Source organism: Hippocampus guttulatus, chromosome 9 (assembly GCF_054856545.1).
Source record: "Hippocampus guttulatus isolate MCC_2025c chromosome 9, RoL_Hgut_1.0, whole genome shotgun sequence".
NCBI lineage: Eukaryota > Metazoa > Chordata > Actinopteri > Syngnathiformes > Syngnathidae > Hippocampus > Hippocampus guttulatus.
The window spans coordinates 22,101,472-22,117,953 of NC_141269.1; the positions used below are offsets into that span (position 1 = coordinate 22,101,472).

At 44.8% G+C, this 16,482-nt stretch overlaps 2 protein-coding genes across 3 annotated transcripts in view; both read left to right on the forward strand.

Annotated features, from left to right (window-relative positions):
* The first annotated feature begins 2,990 nt into the window (after window positions 1–2,990).
* LOC147200754 (galectin-3-binding protein-like) lies at window positions 2,991–10,543 on the forward strand. The gene is made up of 5 exons (XM_086120440.1): window positions 2,991–3,091; window positions 3,166–3,243; window positions 3,380–3,706; window positions 3,786–3,994; window positions 10,283–10,543. Exons 2-5 carry the CDS (start codon window positions 3,183–3,185, stop codon window positions 10,319–10,321), a joined length of 636 nt encoding a protein of 211 aa, XP_085976566.1. The 5' UTR covers window positions 2,991–3,091; window positions 3,166–3,182; the 3' UTR covers window positions 10,322–10,543.
* Window positions 10,544–12,697: 2,154 nt separating this feature from the next.
* neurl1aa (neuralized E3 ubiquitin protein ligase 1Aa) overlaps window positions 12,698–16,482 on the forward strand; it is a 35,593-nt gene continuing 31,808 nt past the window's right edge. Inside the window, exon 1 of one of the 2 annotated variants that reach the window (XM_086119905.1) lies at window positions 12,698–12,956. In XM_086119905.1, coding sequence (XP_085976031.1) covers window positions 12,923–12,956 — 34 coding nt within the window. In that variant the 5' untranslated portion in view covers window positions 12,698–12,922. The remainder of the gene's footprint in view (window positions 12,957–16,482) is intronic. The other variant, XM_086119904.1, reaches the window with a different exon arrangement.

Sequence of the window (16,482 nt, forward strand, 5' to 3'; positions counted from 1 at the left end):
AACTCAAAAGCTGTGATGATCGCAACTCCAGCGTGATGCAACGCCACCATCCACTGCCGACAGTTTGTCATTTTTAACCGTGATGTCGTCACGAACATTTGGAAAATGAACTTGCCGAGACCCTCTTCCAAACTGACCCGTTGCTAAATGTGGTAGCTGCTGGATTGCGCTTGATGAATACAAACGTCAACGGCGGCGACTGACTCATCACGATGGCATGAACCCTTTGATGTTGGGACGTCCCACCGAGATCTGTCAAAACAAATCGCTGATGCACGTGGTCAGCTGAGTACATTTGTGAACATGTTATACATCTTTTAAAAGCTGAGTTTCTGGAGATTTGAATGGTGCCCGGCATTTTCCAATTGTCAAATTTGAACCGGAACTTGGGGAGACCTCAAGCGTCGACCCTGTCGTGTTTCTAATCAACGTTCTAAATTCATTTTCAAGGCAGATTTTGTGAAAAGAAATTAGACAAACATAAGATTGACCTTTTCTTTCTGTTTTCAAACATCCATAGTTCAGTGACAGGAGCACTTACACAGATTCGTACTGTATGGGAGAAATATTTATCATGATAAAGTTTTGAATATTTCAAAGGAGACCAAAGCTATGCTGATACTGCAAATGGTTCAAGAACAGCTACAAATTTACTTTGGGTGCACCTTTTTTCCGGGAATTTTTGGCAAAGTTGCCCTCAGCCTGAGGGGTTAAATTGGCTTTTTATGACCTCTTTTTTGAGGTCCTTCTTTTGACTCGTCCTTGAAAAACTCGGATGCGTTTCCCCTTGGACTCGGCGTTTGCGTGTTAAACGAAGGGCGGATTGATAACGATGACTTTGCAGGCAGGCTCACGGTCGTTTGAGACGCCCATTCGTCCCGCGTTATCCCGGACAAATCAATGGAAGGCCGCCGGTGCCACTGGTGAATATTCCCAACACGTCTTGGTCTGCGGCGGCCTGTCGGGACCTCGCCTCGAGGGCGCACGCGGGGGCCACCGAGGGCCTAATCAAACCTCGGCCCCCCCACGCCAGGGTCGCCGGTAATTACAATGTGAGGAGGATTTTTCTCGACGCCCGTCACTTTCCTGCCCATTGCACACACCGGCCTGTTGCCTTTAAAATATTGACCTACGTGGCGAATAGTTGCGATCGAGTCAAGCGCTGCAGGGCTACGTGGTTTCAATCTGAAACGTGCTTTGGAGTTGAGGGAGAGTTGGAGCACTTGGGCTGCTTTTAACAAACATCTCTTTATCTCTCTATCCTTTTTATTCTGGAAATCTTTGTTTAAAAAAAAAAAACAAAAAAAAAACAGGATTATAAAAAGACACGTGGCCCGGTGCAAATCGTCGAAAGTGCAGCATGCTCGCGCATGAAAGTGGCAAGCGAGTCTCATCCCGGAGGCAGGAGTGATTAAAACAGATGGGCGACATGATTGGCGGTGCGGTGTTAATTCATGTCACAGGCATTGCCGTCGGCCGCACTGCGCTGCCGCCTCTCCTTAAGGTTGACTCACGCCGTGTTTATTTATTGATTTATTTTTAAACCCGGGTTGCTTGTTTACCCGGCAGATTTTTTGGACTACGCCATAACTCTTCCTCGATTAGCATATACACAGCGTCTATAAAAAGTGCGTCGGTGGAGTGATGACAATGACGGGATTCGCTCACGGTTCCACGTCCTGCCGCACTGCAAATCTCCCCAGAAATCTGAACTATGCTTAATATTGGTGACCTAAAGGATGCACCCCCCCACCCCCCACCCCATATTGATCAGTAACATTCGCTATTTATTATTCAGCCCTATAAATAACCAAGCGGCAAAGATTTGAGCGAGCTGACCGAACAAGTAATTAGCTAAATGACCGACTGACTTACTTGTGGATGACCGACAATTGACTTGACTGAGAGACTAACTGATTGACTCACTTTTATTATTATTAGTAGTATTTTTTGTGGCTGTCTGACAAATTACTTGACTGACTGACAAACTATCTGGTTGACTAACTAAACTTGTGAATGACAGACTTACTGATGACCATCCTAGCGGATTCCCGATTCTCTACCCGCCAACCTTGAGGCGAACTAGCTAGCTAGCTCATCTAAGAAATTGGAGTAAGAGCAAGAGAAAGTAGTTTGGCTTCATCAACTCGAGTGCGGTCGTGAGACTTTCTGTATGAATGTTGAGAATTTGCCGCTTTTAAAGCACACTTGCGCGTTTTCTTTTTTTCCCTTTTCTTCGGCGGCTGAGCTGCAACGTGATCATCAGCACTTTGGAGGAAAGTAAGTCTGACATTTTGTGAAGTAAGCCTCTCGATGGAGCACTCATAAAGCCGCCTGCCGAGGGATTTAAGACGACTCCGACTAATGCTCTGCATTCCCCACATATCCTTATGTAACACAAAAAAAACAAAAAACAAAACCAAGAAAAAAACTAACGACCCCTTGTTTTGTCATTCCTGTTCTCACCTGACATTGAGCATTTTTATGCCTTGGATGACAAGACCTGTCTCATGGTAAGTTTGTCGCTCAGTCAAGTTGATTTCCCTCGAGGAGGGGAAGCGAGGGGTTGAGGTGAAAATCCTCCCAGCGAGATAAAGCAAAACATGGCTGACAAATTCAAGTCGTTGGATACTTGCTCGGGAATGAGAAACGCCTGAAAAGGCATGACAAAGAATCAACCTTGGGATGGTATAGCCACAACATCCATCCATCCGAAGGTGGATGGATGGATAGTTCATGAAGTGTGTCTTCTGCCCATATTTAGTCACGCCTGTATAACTTTCTCACGTCTGCAGCGAAAGTCTGTTTTGTAGCCAGATGTGTCCTTCATTTTGCTACACTGCTTCCCGGAGACTTTGCGGTGACGCGCAGGACATTGGAACGCGCCGTGAGTTGGCACAAACTGGAACAGTTTCGACAAAAACGAAAGTCCGTCTGATGATATAAATATGTGGCGAGTCGTGTCTTGGCACTTGTGATCTACTCTCAGTAGCTCACGGGCCCGCAATATTCTGCAAATCAAACCTTCGAAGAAACTCTTCATCGTTTCCAGCCTGTGCGAAGCACGCGGAGGAAGAAAAACAGTCGCGAGGTAAGAAAAGCAATTTGCTCAAGATTTCACGATTGCCTGTTTTTTCCATTTCATGGTTTTTCTTTCGCCTCGAGGTCGACGCGCGGCCAGGATGGGGATGCCAAGAACACTGTTGCCGTTTCTGATTCTGCAGCTCATGATAAGAGGATCAGGTGAAGTTTTCACCTGATTTGCTTTGATGTCCTCTCACACTCAGCGCCAAAAGAACGGAAGTAATTCCGAGGGGGGGGGCATGACAGAAAATAATTGAGAAGCACTGCACTAGTCCAATTTATCCTTTACCAACAGAACCAGCGGATGAGGGAGACGTCTGTCTGGTGAATGGTGGAAGCTCCACCTGCTCCGGCAGAGTGGAAATCTTCCTACGCGGACGGTGGGGGACAGTGTGTGACAACTACTGGGACCTGAACAATGCACAAGTGGTGTGCAGACAGATGGGCTGCGGCAGGGCTCTGGCGGCCCCGCGGGAGGCTCACTTTGGACGGGGCGAATATCCCATTTGGATGGACGATGTCCAATGCACCGGAAGTGAGGCAAAGCTGGGAGAGTGCCGGCACTGGGGGATTGGGACACACAACTGTGGTCACGACAAGGATGCCGGAGTTGTTTGCGAAGGTAACTTTGGATTGAGTTTTGGCATAATTACGTTGAAACCACGAAATTAATGAACTCATGCATTATTTTTGTTGTTTAGATGACCAAGCTTCACTCGGACACTCACGCCCATTTTGTGGTCTTGACAAAATCCAATTTGGCCTGAATTCGCTTTGGGTAACAAACGCTGGTTACGACCCACGTTCTGGACACCTGGAAAACCCCAAGTGTTCCCCGGTCAGGGAGCAGAGTGGCATTGTGTGGTACGAGGCCGACACTCGGGCAAGGGCCTGTGGAAACACACTGACGGTAAAAACAAAACAAAACAAAACTGTAAATTTCCCCATTGCGGGACAAGTAAAGGATATCTTAATCTTAAAAGAAATGCTGAATGATTTCTTGCATGTGATAATATTGCCACTGCCAAAAGTGGGAAAAAAAATCATTCGCCTGTTGCCAGCTCAATTAGGCCGGGGGTTCGGGCAGATCATTTAGTGAACAAATCAATAAATATGACACCATAAGAAATGAACACATACAGTTATCCACCCATCCATCTATCTTCCGGTCCGCTTCTCCTCACAAGGGTCGCGGGGCGTGCTGGAGCCGACCCGATCCCAGCCGTTTTCAGGGGGGCACCCTGAACCGGTTGCCAGCCGATCATGCACATAAACGATCAAGGGAAGACACCGCAAGCTCATCAGATGGCAACGGAGGGCCTGTCTTTTCACTTATGACTTTGTGTTGTGATGGATGATTGCCGAGTGCATCCGACATATGTCTCATACGTGATCAGAGCCTTGCGTTGAGCTTGGAGTCGACCGCGTGAGCGGCAGGATGGAGACATGTGAAAAGTCTTTGACCAGGCCGAAGCAGAACTTGATGCTCCGGCGGGTTGAAGACCCACATTTCCAATTCCATGTCATTGGGTCGCCGCTTGGCTGCCTGGTATTCCGCTTGTCCCAGTCACTTTCAATAAGCACTAATATTGCGTATAAGCACTATTTTTGTCACAAATCTATAAAAAGTTGCTGATGTGTTTGTGTGTGTGTGTGTGTTTGATATTTTAACGCATATTGCGTTTTATTGCACCTTTCACACACTGTACGGTGTATGGTTTGGTGTACGGTACATTTAAAAAAAAAATGTTTTCAGCCGCAATATTGTGAATTACTTCTTTGACGGTGTGTGTGAGACGTCATACCTTTGGAAAGGTGGCCAGAGGACACGTGGTGGATGCAAGTTTTGAAACACTTTTGTTGGTGTTTTTGTTAATATGGTTGTGTCACGTTGTGTGGTGGTGGGAGGACCCCAAAAAGCAGGCAGCAGGGAGGAGCACGGTGAACTTGATAAATTGTATTCAAGAAATACAGAGAGAACGAAATCTAAAACAAACAAAGTCATAAAAACAAAAAGAATCCAAAGTATCAAACCAAAACCATGACTGAAGCAAAAAACTAGAACAGAACCATGACAGGACAAACAAACAATAACCCGACACCGAGTGGTCGTGCCGGGAGTCCTTTTAAAGCAATAATTACATGCCGACCAACAGGTGTGCAGCGACAGGGAGAGCCCTACGGTGATTTTTTTTTCAACAAGAGATCAAATTTTAAAAATGTAATTGTGTATGTGTACATATATATATACGGGAGACGGTGGTTCGAATCCCGCTTGGGGCAAAAAATGAGCACATAACACCATCCAGTGTGGGTCCTTGGGCAAGATCCTTCACGCTAATGCCTACCTCATACAATGATGAGAGACAGTAAAATGAATGACATGCCGGCTCAGACGTCACCCGGCCAAACAAGGTCTGCGTCAGGTGCTGGGGAACCAGAGCACCTTGATGAAAAATGGGCTACTGGAACAAAGCGGAGATGGGCGAGATGCGATAACATGGCTCTGTTGGAATGCTACTACTCAAGCAACCCTAGTCAGAGGGGTTACATGCAGAGAATGTGGGCTAAATGGTTACTTCGAAACCCACAGTCACGGTTGACCACGAAACAACTAGTAGCTCAGTGTTCCAACATCCACAAACGGCAACTGCTGTCACAACTTAAGATTGATGAGGTACAACGCAGGTTCCATGGTGAAGGGCCCCAGGCTGCTAGATTAGAGGAGGAGGTCATACCAGAGATTGGGAGGCAAGCCCCAATGAATGCAGATGATGAGATTGGGAGGCCAGCCCCAATGAATGAAATGCTGAGCGAGACAGCAACTGACCTGAAAGCTAAGATCATGGCGAGAATGAAAGCTGGGCAACCTAGAAACCGATTACAACGGCTATGTGAAGTACCACCTGAAAGTCTCATGGAAAGTGTGAATGCAGCACTGAGGGCGATCCCTACCGTAACGATCACGGAAACCAATGAGCTGAGCAGCATCAGTGATCCTTGAGATGCTTGGCTATAAGAGCAACCATGGAAGCCATGAGATACGTTACCCACCATGGAAAAGACGGTTGGAAGCTAAGATCAAGGCGGCTCGGAAAGATGTGAGTCAATTGACGGAGGCCCAGAGAGGGGTGATGAAAAGGCCGATACCCGAGAGGTACATCCAGATGACCATACCTGAAGCACTCGAAACTGCCAAACAAAGGCTCCAAGCCTTGTCCAGCCGCCTAAAGCGGTACACGAAAGAGAATGAGGCCAGACGAATAAACAGGCTGTTCGCAACACAACCTGCAAAAGTGTACGCTCAGTGGCAGGGTCCTAACAACAGAGCTGACCCACCAAGACTGGAAACTGAAAGGTACTGGAAAGGCATATGGGAGAAGGAGGTTGCACATAACAGCAGTGCACAATGGCTGGTGACCCTGAGAGAGGAGCACAGCAACCTCCCTGAACAGAACCTAGTTACCATAACAGTGGCAGACATACAGGAAAGAGTCTCAGATATGAAGAACTGGACAGCACCAGGCCCGAACATGGTCCACACCTACTGGCTAAAGAAACTCACAGCACTCCATGAGCGCCTAGCAGCACAAATGAACCAGCTGCTGAGGGATGGGACTCACCCAGGATGGCTAACCGAAGGGCGAACGATCCTGATCATGAAGGATCCCTCAAAGGGTGCAGTCCCATCCAACTATCGGCCAATAACCTGTCTCTCCACAACATGGAAGCTCATGTCAGGCATCATTGCGGCTAAGATAAGTGGACACATGGATCAATACATGAGCGAAGCACAGAAGGGCATTGGTAGAGATACCAGAGGAGCCAAACATCAGCTCCTGGTTGACAGAACAGTCGCACAAGACTGCAGGTCCCGACGTACCAACCTGTGCACAGCCTGGATTGATTACAAGAAAGCCTATGACTCGATGCCACATACATGGATCACTGAATGCTTGGAGTTGTATAAGGTGAACAGGACTCAAACTCGATGAGGATGTGGAAAACCACACTTAAAGCCAATGGCAAGCCACTTACCCAAGTGTCCATCAAATGTGACATATACCAAGGTATACTCTCCCCACTGCTGTTCTGCATAGGACTGAACCCCCTAAACCAAGTAATCACCAAGACAGGCTATGGATACCGCCTCATAAATGGAGCTACGATCAGTCACCTCCTCTACATGGATGACATAAAGCTGTATGCTAAGAGCGAAAGGGACATAGACTCCCTGATCCACACAACCAGGATCTACAGCAGCGACATCGGGATGTCATTCGGGCTTGAGAAATGTAGTCGGATGGTGACTAAGAGAGGAAAGGTAATCCGCACTGAAGGGGTCTCACTCCCTGAAGGAACAATAGCAGACATTGAGGACAGCTACAAGTACCTCGGTATACCACAAGCCAATGGCAACCTCGAACTGGCAACAAGGAAAGCGGCTACGGCCAAATACCTCCAGCGAGTGAGGCAAGTCCTAAGAAGCCAGCTCAATGGCAGGAATAAGACCCGGGCAATAAACAGCTATGCCCTGCCAGTGATCAGATACCCTGCAGGAATAATAAGGTGGCCAAAGGAAGAGATTCAGACCACGGACGTTAAGACCCGAAAGCTCCTAACCATGCCAGGAGGGTTCCATCCCAAATCCAGCACCCTGAGACTGTACGCAAGCCGAAAGGAAGGAGGCCGGGGACTAGTGAGTGTGAGAGCCACTGTCCAGGATGAAACATCCAAGCTCCATGAATACATCAAGGAGAAGGCTCCAACGGATGACGTACTCAGAGAATGCCTCAGACAATGGGGAACAGAAGATGAGGCGCTGGAAGAGGGACCATCATGGGAGGACAAGCCCCTACACGGGATGTACCACCGGACCATAACTGAAGTGGCCGATCTCAAGAAGTCCTATCATTGGCTAGAGAGGGCTGGCCTGAAGGACAGCACAGAGGCACTTATCCTGGCTGCTCAGGAGCAGGCCCTGAGCACCAGAGCCATTGAGGCCCAGATATACCACACCAGACAAGACCCAAGGTGTAGGTTGTGCAAAAAGGCACCTGAGACGATCCAAAACATAACTGCAGGGTGTAAGATGCTGGCAGGGAAAGCCTACATGGAACGCCATAACCAGGTGGCTGGCATAGTCTACCGAAACATCTGTGCGGAGTATGGACTGGAAACCCCAAGGTCAAAATGGGAAACACCTCCGAAGGTGGTGGAGAATGACAGAGCAAAGATCCTGTGGGATTTCCAGATCCAGACTGACAAGATGGTAATGGCGAACCAACCAGATATCGTGATCATAGATAAAGTGCAGAGGAAAGCCGTTGTAGTGGATGTAGCGGTCCCAAGTGATGGAAACATTAGAAAGAAGGAACACGAGAAACTCGAGAAATACCAAGGGCTCAGAGAGGAGCTGGAGAGAGCCTGGAAGGTAAAGGTGACAGTCGTGCCTGTGGTGGTCAGAGCACTCGGGGCAGTGACCCCCAAACTAGATGAGTGGTTGCAACAGATCCCGGGAACAACATCGGACATCTCAGTCCAGAAATGTGCAGTGCTGGGAACAGCAAGGATACTGCGCAGAACCCTCAAGCTTCCTGGCCTCTGGTAGAGGACCCGAGCTGAATGAGGGACGGACACCACCCGAGGGGGGGTGAGACGAGGATTTTTTTTTTATATATTGCAGGTGAACTGCAATAAAACCCACCAATATTTACTAGGAAGTTGTAACAAACATTCATTCATTCATTCATCTTCCGAACCGCTTCATCCATGGCGCTGGAGCCTATCACAGCTGTCTTCGGGCAGTAGGCGGGGGACACCCTGAATCGGTTGTCAGCCAATCGCAGGGCACACAGAGACGAACAACCATCCACGCTCACATTCACACCTAGGGACAATTTTGAGTGTTCAAGCAGCCTGCCATGCATGTTTTTGGAATGTGGGAGGAAACCGCAGTACCCGGAGAAAACCCACGCAGGCCCGGGGAGAACATGCAAACTCCACACAGGGAGGCCAGAGCTGGAATTGAACCCGGTACCTCAACATAACTAGTTAATTGCAAAATAGTCACAATCAAGTTAACTAGTCCTTAGACAGCCAGTGATAATGAAGCTAACGAATGAACTAGCTGGTTATTAGTTACATACTGTTAATTTATATATATATATATATATATATATATATATAGAGAGAGAGAGAGAGAGAGAGAGAGAGAGAGAGAGAGAGAGAAACTTCCAAGTGTTTACCTGTCATCTCTGACAACTGCACCAGCTACGGCTTACTTAGGCCCTGCATCGAATGGAATGTGTTGTTGTGGGAACTGATTAAAAAAAGGCCGCACGTTACTGGCCGAAATCTCATGCTATCTTGGATGGCTAACATCGTGCTGCATTACTTAAAATGCTTTTAGAAAATGTTAAAAATGTTCAAGGAAAAGATAAGTAAAATCACCAGATGATAGGATTCTCTATGTCAAATGTACATAAATGTAGTTCCACAGTGACCAAGTTTGTATTGAAGACATGGTGAGTTAATTTGATTATTTACAGTCGAACCTCTTTTCAACGTACCTTGTTTACAATGTTTCCACTCCACCTCAAATAGCGCAGTGAGAAACCGTGATATCAGAAAGCTTAATCGTTTGAATGTGTACATGATTTAGGTGAATGTGTCAAGGACAGGCCCAAGTAAAGAAACCTAAATAGGGGGACTGGGAAGCCTTTTCAGCACTGTTGCATTTACACCGGACATGAAATGTGTCATTACTGTATTATGTTACAGTGCTAAAAACAAACAAATAAAAAAACAAACAACAACAACAAAAATCCTTACAGTCTTTCAGGGTTTTTTTGTTCAATTCTAGTTTCCGCGGCAAACCACATTTTGATTTTGTTAATCAATGTAATGCTTTTAATTGAGACATGGTAGTGAAGCAAAGCAAAACATTTTGGATAACGAAAGGTTGCATAAAAATAAAATAAAAACCAATACAAAAGTTTATTTTAGCTTACTTTAGCATAGTTATTTTTCCTGATTTTACTCATCTCATTTCGCTTCTGTCTTCTGCATTGAAAAAATTCTTGATACCTGAGAAGTGTGAAATATGTATTTCAATCTGTACTGTTACAAACTCCTATCTTCCGAGGGTAGGGGCCCTCTCCTGCTCTACTGATCCTCTGCCTATTTTCCCCCACAGAATACAGTACTTGAGACCACGTGTGGCAGATTTGGCTAAAGGGTGTCCACCACATTCAAAAAGTTCTGGATCAGTCTTCCTCTTCCTTTTTGGACCAGCATCTGCAGCCACCACTATTTTTTTTCCTGCCATGGTTGTCTTCTTGCCTTTTTTCAACACACAGCACATACAACAAAACACATAATATAAGTTACATGTAAGCTGATACTATATTTTTGGCCTCAGTTACCAGTGGTAAAATAAAAGCATTTTGAATTGGTCCATCTGCGTGATCTCCCATTGTTGTTGTTGTGCTAGCTTTTGAACCAGGCTGGTCATAACAGTATTTATAGATGCTTTTTGGAGGAGGGGTGGGACTGTGTACAGCGGTGGTCAAAGTAGAGCAGTGACGTCAAACACTACACCTGCTGGATGACACCTCCATTCGGATGAGGTCAGCACCCTGTCAGATGGCTCAATAACGTGGCGCAGTCTGAACAGGGCCAGATCTTGCGACAAAAAACAATGTGGACAGTTAGCCCTAAAAATCCAATTTGAGGAGGAATCTGATTGGAAACAAATATGCCTGCAGCCTGAACACACACAACACATAGTGTAGTCTTCCTTGACTCATGCCTTATGGTGAAAATCAAACAAATCTGTTTGAAAGTCCTGATACATTGATTTAAAGTGCAATGAATTGTGAGCTGCAAAGCACTTTGTGTTATGTAACACAACTGTATGTACAATTCCCTGAGGGATGAGTCTCATTCTATTGCGGGGCGGCGGGGGGGGGGGGGCTTCAGACAAACAAAGAGAGCTCTTAAAAGGTTAAGGCCAAAAAATCAGTTCTAAAACAGGAAGCAAAAGGTACTGTAAAAAGGAAGGACGTTGAAGTGACTAATGGTGTACACATTGAGCCTGACAACAGCAGGAAGCACAATTCACTTCAGGCCTTTTCTCCATAATGCATCAAAAGGCTAAATGACATGCAGTAAACAAACGTTGATATTTTTTCCCCCAAAATTGTATGGGCGCTGTCAAAAAAAATGTATCTTACTGAGCTGAGGTTTTCTCAAGGGTAAGGGTAGCTTTGGGTATTTCAAGAGAGAAGCTCTTCGGTGCAAAAAATGCAGTACATTGCACAGAATGCTCATGTACTGTAAATAAAAAGCCATATTTTCCCAGTCCTGGCTGTATTGTGTACTGTCCTTTTTGGAACAGGCCCGCATGCTAGTCATGTGGTTCTTGGGACCAAAGACACTATCCATCCATCCATTTTCCGAACCGCTTGATCCTCAGTAGGGTCGCGGGGGGTGCTGGAGCCCATCCCAGCTGTCTTCGGGCAGTGGGCGGGGGACACCCTGAATCGGTTGCCAGCCAATCGCAGGGCACACAGAGACGAACAACCATCCACACTCACATTCACACCTAGGGACAATTTAGAGTGTTCAATCAGCCTGCCATGCATGTTTTTGGAATGCGGGAGGAAACCGGAGCACCCGGAGAAAACCCACGCAGACCCGGGGAGAACATGCAAACTCCACACAGGGAGGCCGGAGCTGGAATTGAACCCGGTACCTCTGCACTGTGAAGTCGACGTGCTAACCACTGGACTACCGGGCCGCCCCAAAGACACTATAGAAAACAAATAACAATGACTACACATTTGGAAACTGACAGTCAAACAAACAAGGAGACAGATACGAACTTGCAAAAGAATCGAATTGACAGAGAGAGAGAGAGAGAGAGAGAGAGAGAGAGAGAGAGAGAGAGAGAGAGAAAACGGAAGTACTTGGGTGGAATAAACAAGACTCGCGAATATGCAAACGTAGCTTGGAAAAGGCCCAAGATCATGCAAGGGCAAAGACAATTTTTCAGCGACTACAGAATTCAACGCGCTAACCACAGGACCACCGGGCCACCTTGGCTTAAACAAAAATAAGAAAACGAATATGTAATTGATGAAATAGAATGATTTATGTTCGACTTAATTTTTGTTTTCATTGATGCATTTGGCAGTTGAATTATTTGGCTTTTATGCATTATTATTATTGTGTCAGTTGGCAGTTGGGTTATTTTGCGACGGCATAGAGGAACAGTTGAATGGAGGATGAGAATGAGAATGAAATTCGTCTCCCTCCTTGTGAACTTGTGAAAGGACGCCCCTGATAATAGTAGAACAGAACTGTACAGAAGTCGACCCTTGTATCATTAAAATTAATGAAAAAAAAAGATACAAGACATGACGCGCAATTTCAGGTAAAGGGGCGCTTAGGACAAAAGCATTGGGCACAGAACGAACCTCCTGCACTGACGACCGTACACTGAGAGTTCGCTTTGTCAAACGTCACTGTTGCGGCAGCGACAGCGTTAAAAGCTGGAGTCTCCACCTTCTATGTAAATACGCGTGGCAGATGCGGCTCAAGGCGGGGAGAGGTCTCGTTGAATGAGGCGGTAGGTGGCGGGGGGTTGTCGTCATGGACGTGTAGCCACGCTCACAAGAAGAGGAAGAAGGAGGTGTGGGTCGCGCTCTCCTATACTGTATTTGCATCTGTTCGATCCCCTTTGGATGGAATCATGTCGCGAGCGCCCCGGCCTTGCGACGACAGCATCAGCGTAAATACACGGCGGCGATAAGCGGCTGCGAGGCATACAGAAATGGGTGGTCAGATCACGCGAAATGCTTTGTACGGTAAGGAATCAACTGTTTCATGCAGGTTTCGTGATAAACGCGTTACCATATGAATCGGTATTACAAAGGGTGTTGTCAGGTAGCGCGCCGATACAGTGGCGATAATGCTAGAGATGGGGCTCCTGCAACTGAAGAGTCACATCTACTATTAATGGTGACATTGAAGGTGGTTTAAACTGTAAAAGTGTTTGTCGAGTAGGTCCTGAGGCAAGTTGTGGTGTTTCCCATTGCCTTGTAATGAGGGGTGGTTTCCCCTCATTAATAAACAAAGGGCGACTGTGCTTTGAGACAAACGTCAATAATTTGTTGTACACTATTCAGGGCTAACAGTGAGGTGGGAACATCCGTCTTTACCATATGACTGATGAACTGAGCCTATTGCAAAACACTTGGTGGGCATAATAGCAGAAGTCGTAATTTATTTATTTTTTTGATAATATGTCATAATCTTATGTGTGGCCCAGTATCGTTTTTAGGGACCACTTTCCCCAAAGTACACTTCACTTTCATTGTAGAAGTCATCAACGTCATTAGCCCCTTATCGACCAATGTGTTTGGTAAAGCAAGAACATTTGTTTCGTATTGCAATAAACATAGGAGACGTTGTGATTAAAGGGGAGGAATTGATAGGTTGCTACTTCTTTCTATTCCTTTTTCGAACATGTATGTGGAAGCGTTCAATTTACAGGTGTCAAAACTCGAGCCCTTTTATGTGGCTCGCAAAAGCAAATAATGTTTGGCAACTTCGATGATCCCTGTAAAATATGATCAGACATTTCAAATTCTTGTGTGTAGAAGAAAATAAAAGTTGGGACTTTGCAATAATTTTTAGTTGCGCTTTTTACAGAAAATGAATAGTTGAACAAACTACTATCTTGACTTGATTTCAAAACCCATCATTTTGTTGTGGAGACTGTATGTAATAATATAATGAGATGATTATACATTTATTTGGTTTCACAGGACTTGGGAAAGCAGTAATTACAATATGGCTTTCCAAAATGATTTTGACACCCCTAGCTTAATTCATTACCTAAAGACTGCCCTGACTGCTCAACTTTCTCGTGGTGATATCAGTGTGTTTCAGTTGTATGTTTGTTGTGTATTTTGACCTTCACAAGTGTATTTATTTAGATGAAAATTATTTACTGTATTTGGTTATATATGTTCAAAACGAAAAAAATAACCTCCCATCCATCACCTCCCCCTTTTTACTTGACCATAAACCTATCAAAAGAAACAATATTAATCCACAAAGGCAACACACGATGGTAACCATGCTTCAAATTCTGAAATAATCTTGGAACAATCAACGGCTCCATTTTAGTGAGCCTTGATAAAGCCTCTTGCAGCTTTTATACATTTACACCACCTGATCATTCTAATTAAAGCCCCAGCATGAATCCAATTAGTTAAAGAAGGACAGACTAAGACAGAGGGAGATTTAGCTCCTTCTCACTGGGATGCATCAAGGTCAAGCATCTGAGTGAAACCTTACGTCAGCATAGTATGTCAGTCCTGAATTACTTGATTATGGTGTAAACAAATTTTCAGTTTGTTTCAGAGCAGAATGTAACTTCAGTCCTTTGTTCAAAAATGAGTGAAAGTTAGTTTCTTCTTAATTGCTTACGTGGGACTTGTAATCAGCTGCAGCACAGATGTCCCAAAACTGAAAATTGTCTATTTAAATATAGTCAGAGTTACATGTGAGTGAACACACATTTCAATATTCCTTTACATTTCAAAACTAGTTTGTGTGTGTGCGTGTGTGTAAAAACAAAACACAATTGAAATTGAAATCGAAAAAGAAACACAATTGAGTGCAGGTACATTTGATGTGTTTTTAAAACCAAATCAGCTTGACTGATTCCAAAATGTAAAAAAATAACAACATTGATGTCAGAACAAGCTTTTTCTCTTTTTGTACACTAACTTACTCATAATCCGAGGCGTAAAAATCTCGAATTTTCTGGCCGAAAACCAATTTGGTTGAGAACAGAGGCGTTCGAAAACCGAGGTTTGACTGTATAAGTTTATTATAAATAACATTCAAGCCTGAATAAAACATGAAAGGTCATTGGGAATTTTGAGTATAGCTTGATTTTGTTCATGATATCCATCAATCAATCAGTAACATAAAAATGAGGTTGTGTCGCAATCAGTAGCATAAAAATGAGGTTGTGTCGATGTGTGGCTAGTGTCGATCGATGTAGGTGGATTGCGGGGTAGGCACATCGATACGTTGATGAAATGGACGTATTGTTACACACCTAATATGTATATCAATGTGTGTGTGTGTGTGTGTGTGTAGTTGAAATAATGAAATGATTTTAATAATAGTGATTCAATCTTACACTGTATGATATTGCAAAACCATGCAATATGGAAGTAGAATACAGCGATATCAACATTTATTGCGATATTTAACATGTACCTGAAGAAATGCTATTTTTTTATGATCCAGTAAAAAAATAAAAATAAAAATCACGAGTCAAACTCAGCATTTACTGAATGAGGCTCATTGAGAGCACGCAGAGGAGTGTCTTCCTGCCAGACAACATGTAGAAGAGCTGATATTTTTAAAAAGAATATGAAGAGTTCTTTCCGCGTGGCTTGCATGTGATTGTTCGTGGAGGAAATCCAGCAAAGTTGCGCCACTCAAAGAAGAGGTGGTTCTTTGTCTCCTAAAAAAAAAAAGTAAAATTTGAACATTGGAATCAATCAGGTGGCAGGTGGTTTTGCTCAAAATTTGCCTGATGCTAAATGCTGTCTTGCTTGGTTCATACAGTTCACCAAGTCAAAGTTAATCCACTCATCAGATATGCCGGATTCCTCGTTCACCATTTTCCAAGCCTGCTTCTTTTTGTCTTTTTGGCACGGTCCTGGATGATATTGGAAGGGCCATGTTGACTAGCTCTCGGCGCCACAATGATTATTGTATCCTACATTGTTTATTTTACCATGCTGTGTGTATGTGTGTGTGTGTGTGTGTGTGTGCCTGTGCGTGTGTGTGTGTGTGTGTGTGTCATACTTGATACATTCTTGACGCGATGCTGCTTTGTGTTGAAATGGGAGTGAATGGGCCAATCAGCGAATTTGCAATTGCTCACCCTTACTCATGTCGCGCCATCCGCACTGCCTGGGACAGATTCACACCCTGCGGACACTGTGTTGACTGTATATGGAATTGTGCCGTGAGAAACACTCAACTTCGCCTTCGGTCTGGGCGCAGCATTAGAGACAATAAACCAGATATTTCTTCACAAATTACTTTGATTTGGAGATTCCGTGACTGATTTTATTATTATTTTCGTCCCATCTGCTCTTTGTGAAGATTCACATTGCAACATTTACCGATCTGCCTTGAGGCGAGCTGGTCTCTAGCTTGTCTCTGGTGTTAACAGGTTGTATTTTCAATTAGATGTGTGAAGTGTATCAATATGCAACATACAGTATATATACAGCCGAATGTTGATGTGTGTAGGACTGTTTTTTTATTTGCAAAAGTTGCACCACTGCACGTGGT

Bases quoted from the DNA above. Each gene is read 5' to 3' on its own strand.
- LOC147200754 (XM_086120440.1), top strand. From the start codon at position 3,183: ATGGGGATGCCAAGAACACTGTTGCCGTTTCTGATTCTGCAGCTCATG. The intron at 3,244-3,379 runs GTGAAGTTTTCA...CTTTACCAACAG, and splicing joins GCTCATGATAAGAGGATCAG to AACCAGCGGATGAGGGAGAC. The intron at 3,995-10,282 runs GTAAAAACAAAA...TTTCCCCCACAG, and splicing joins CCTGTGGAAACACACTGACG to AATACAGTACTTGAGACCAC.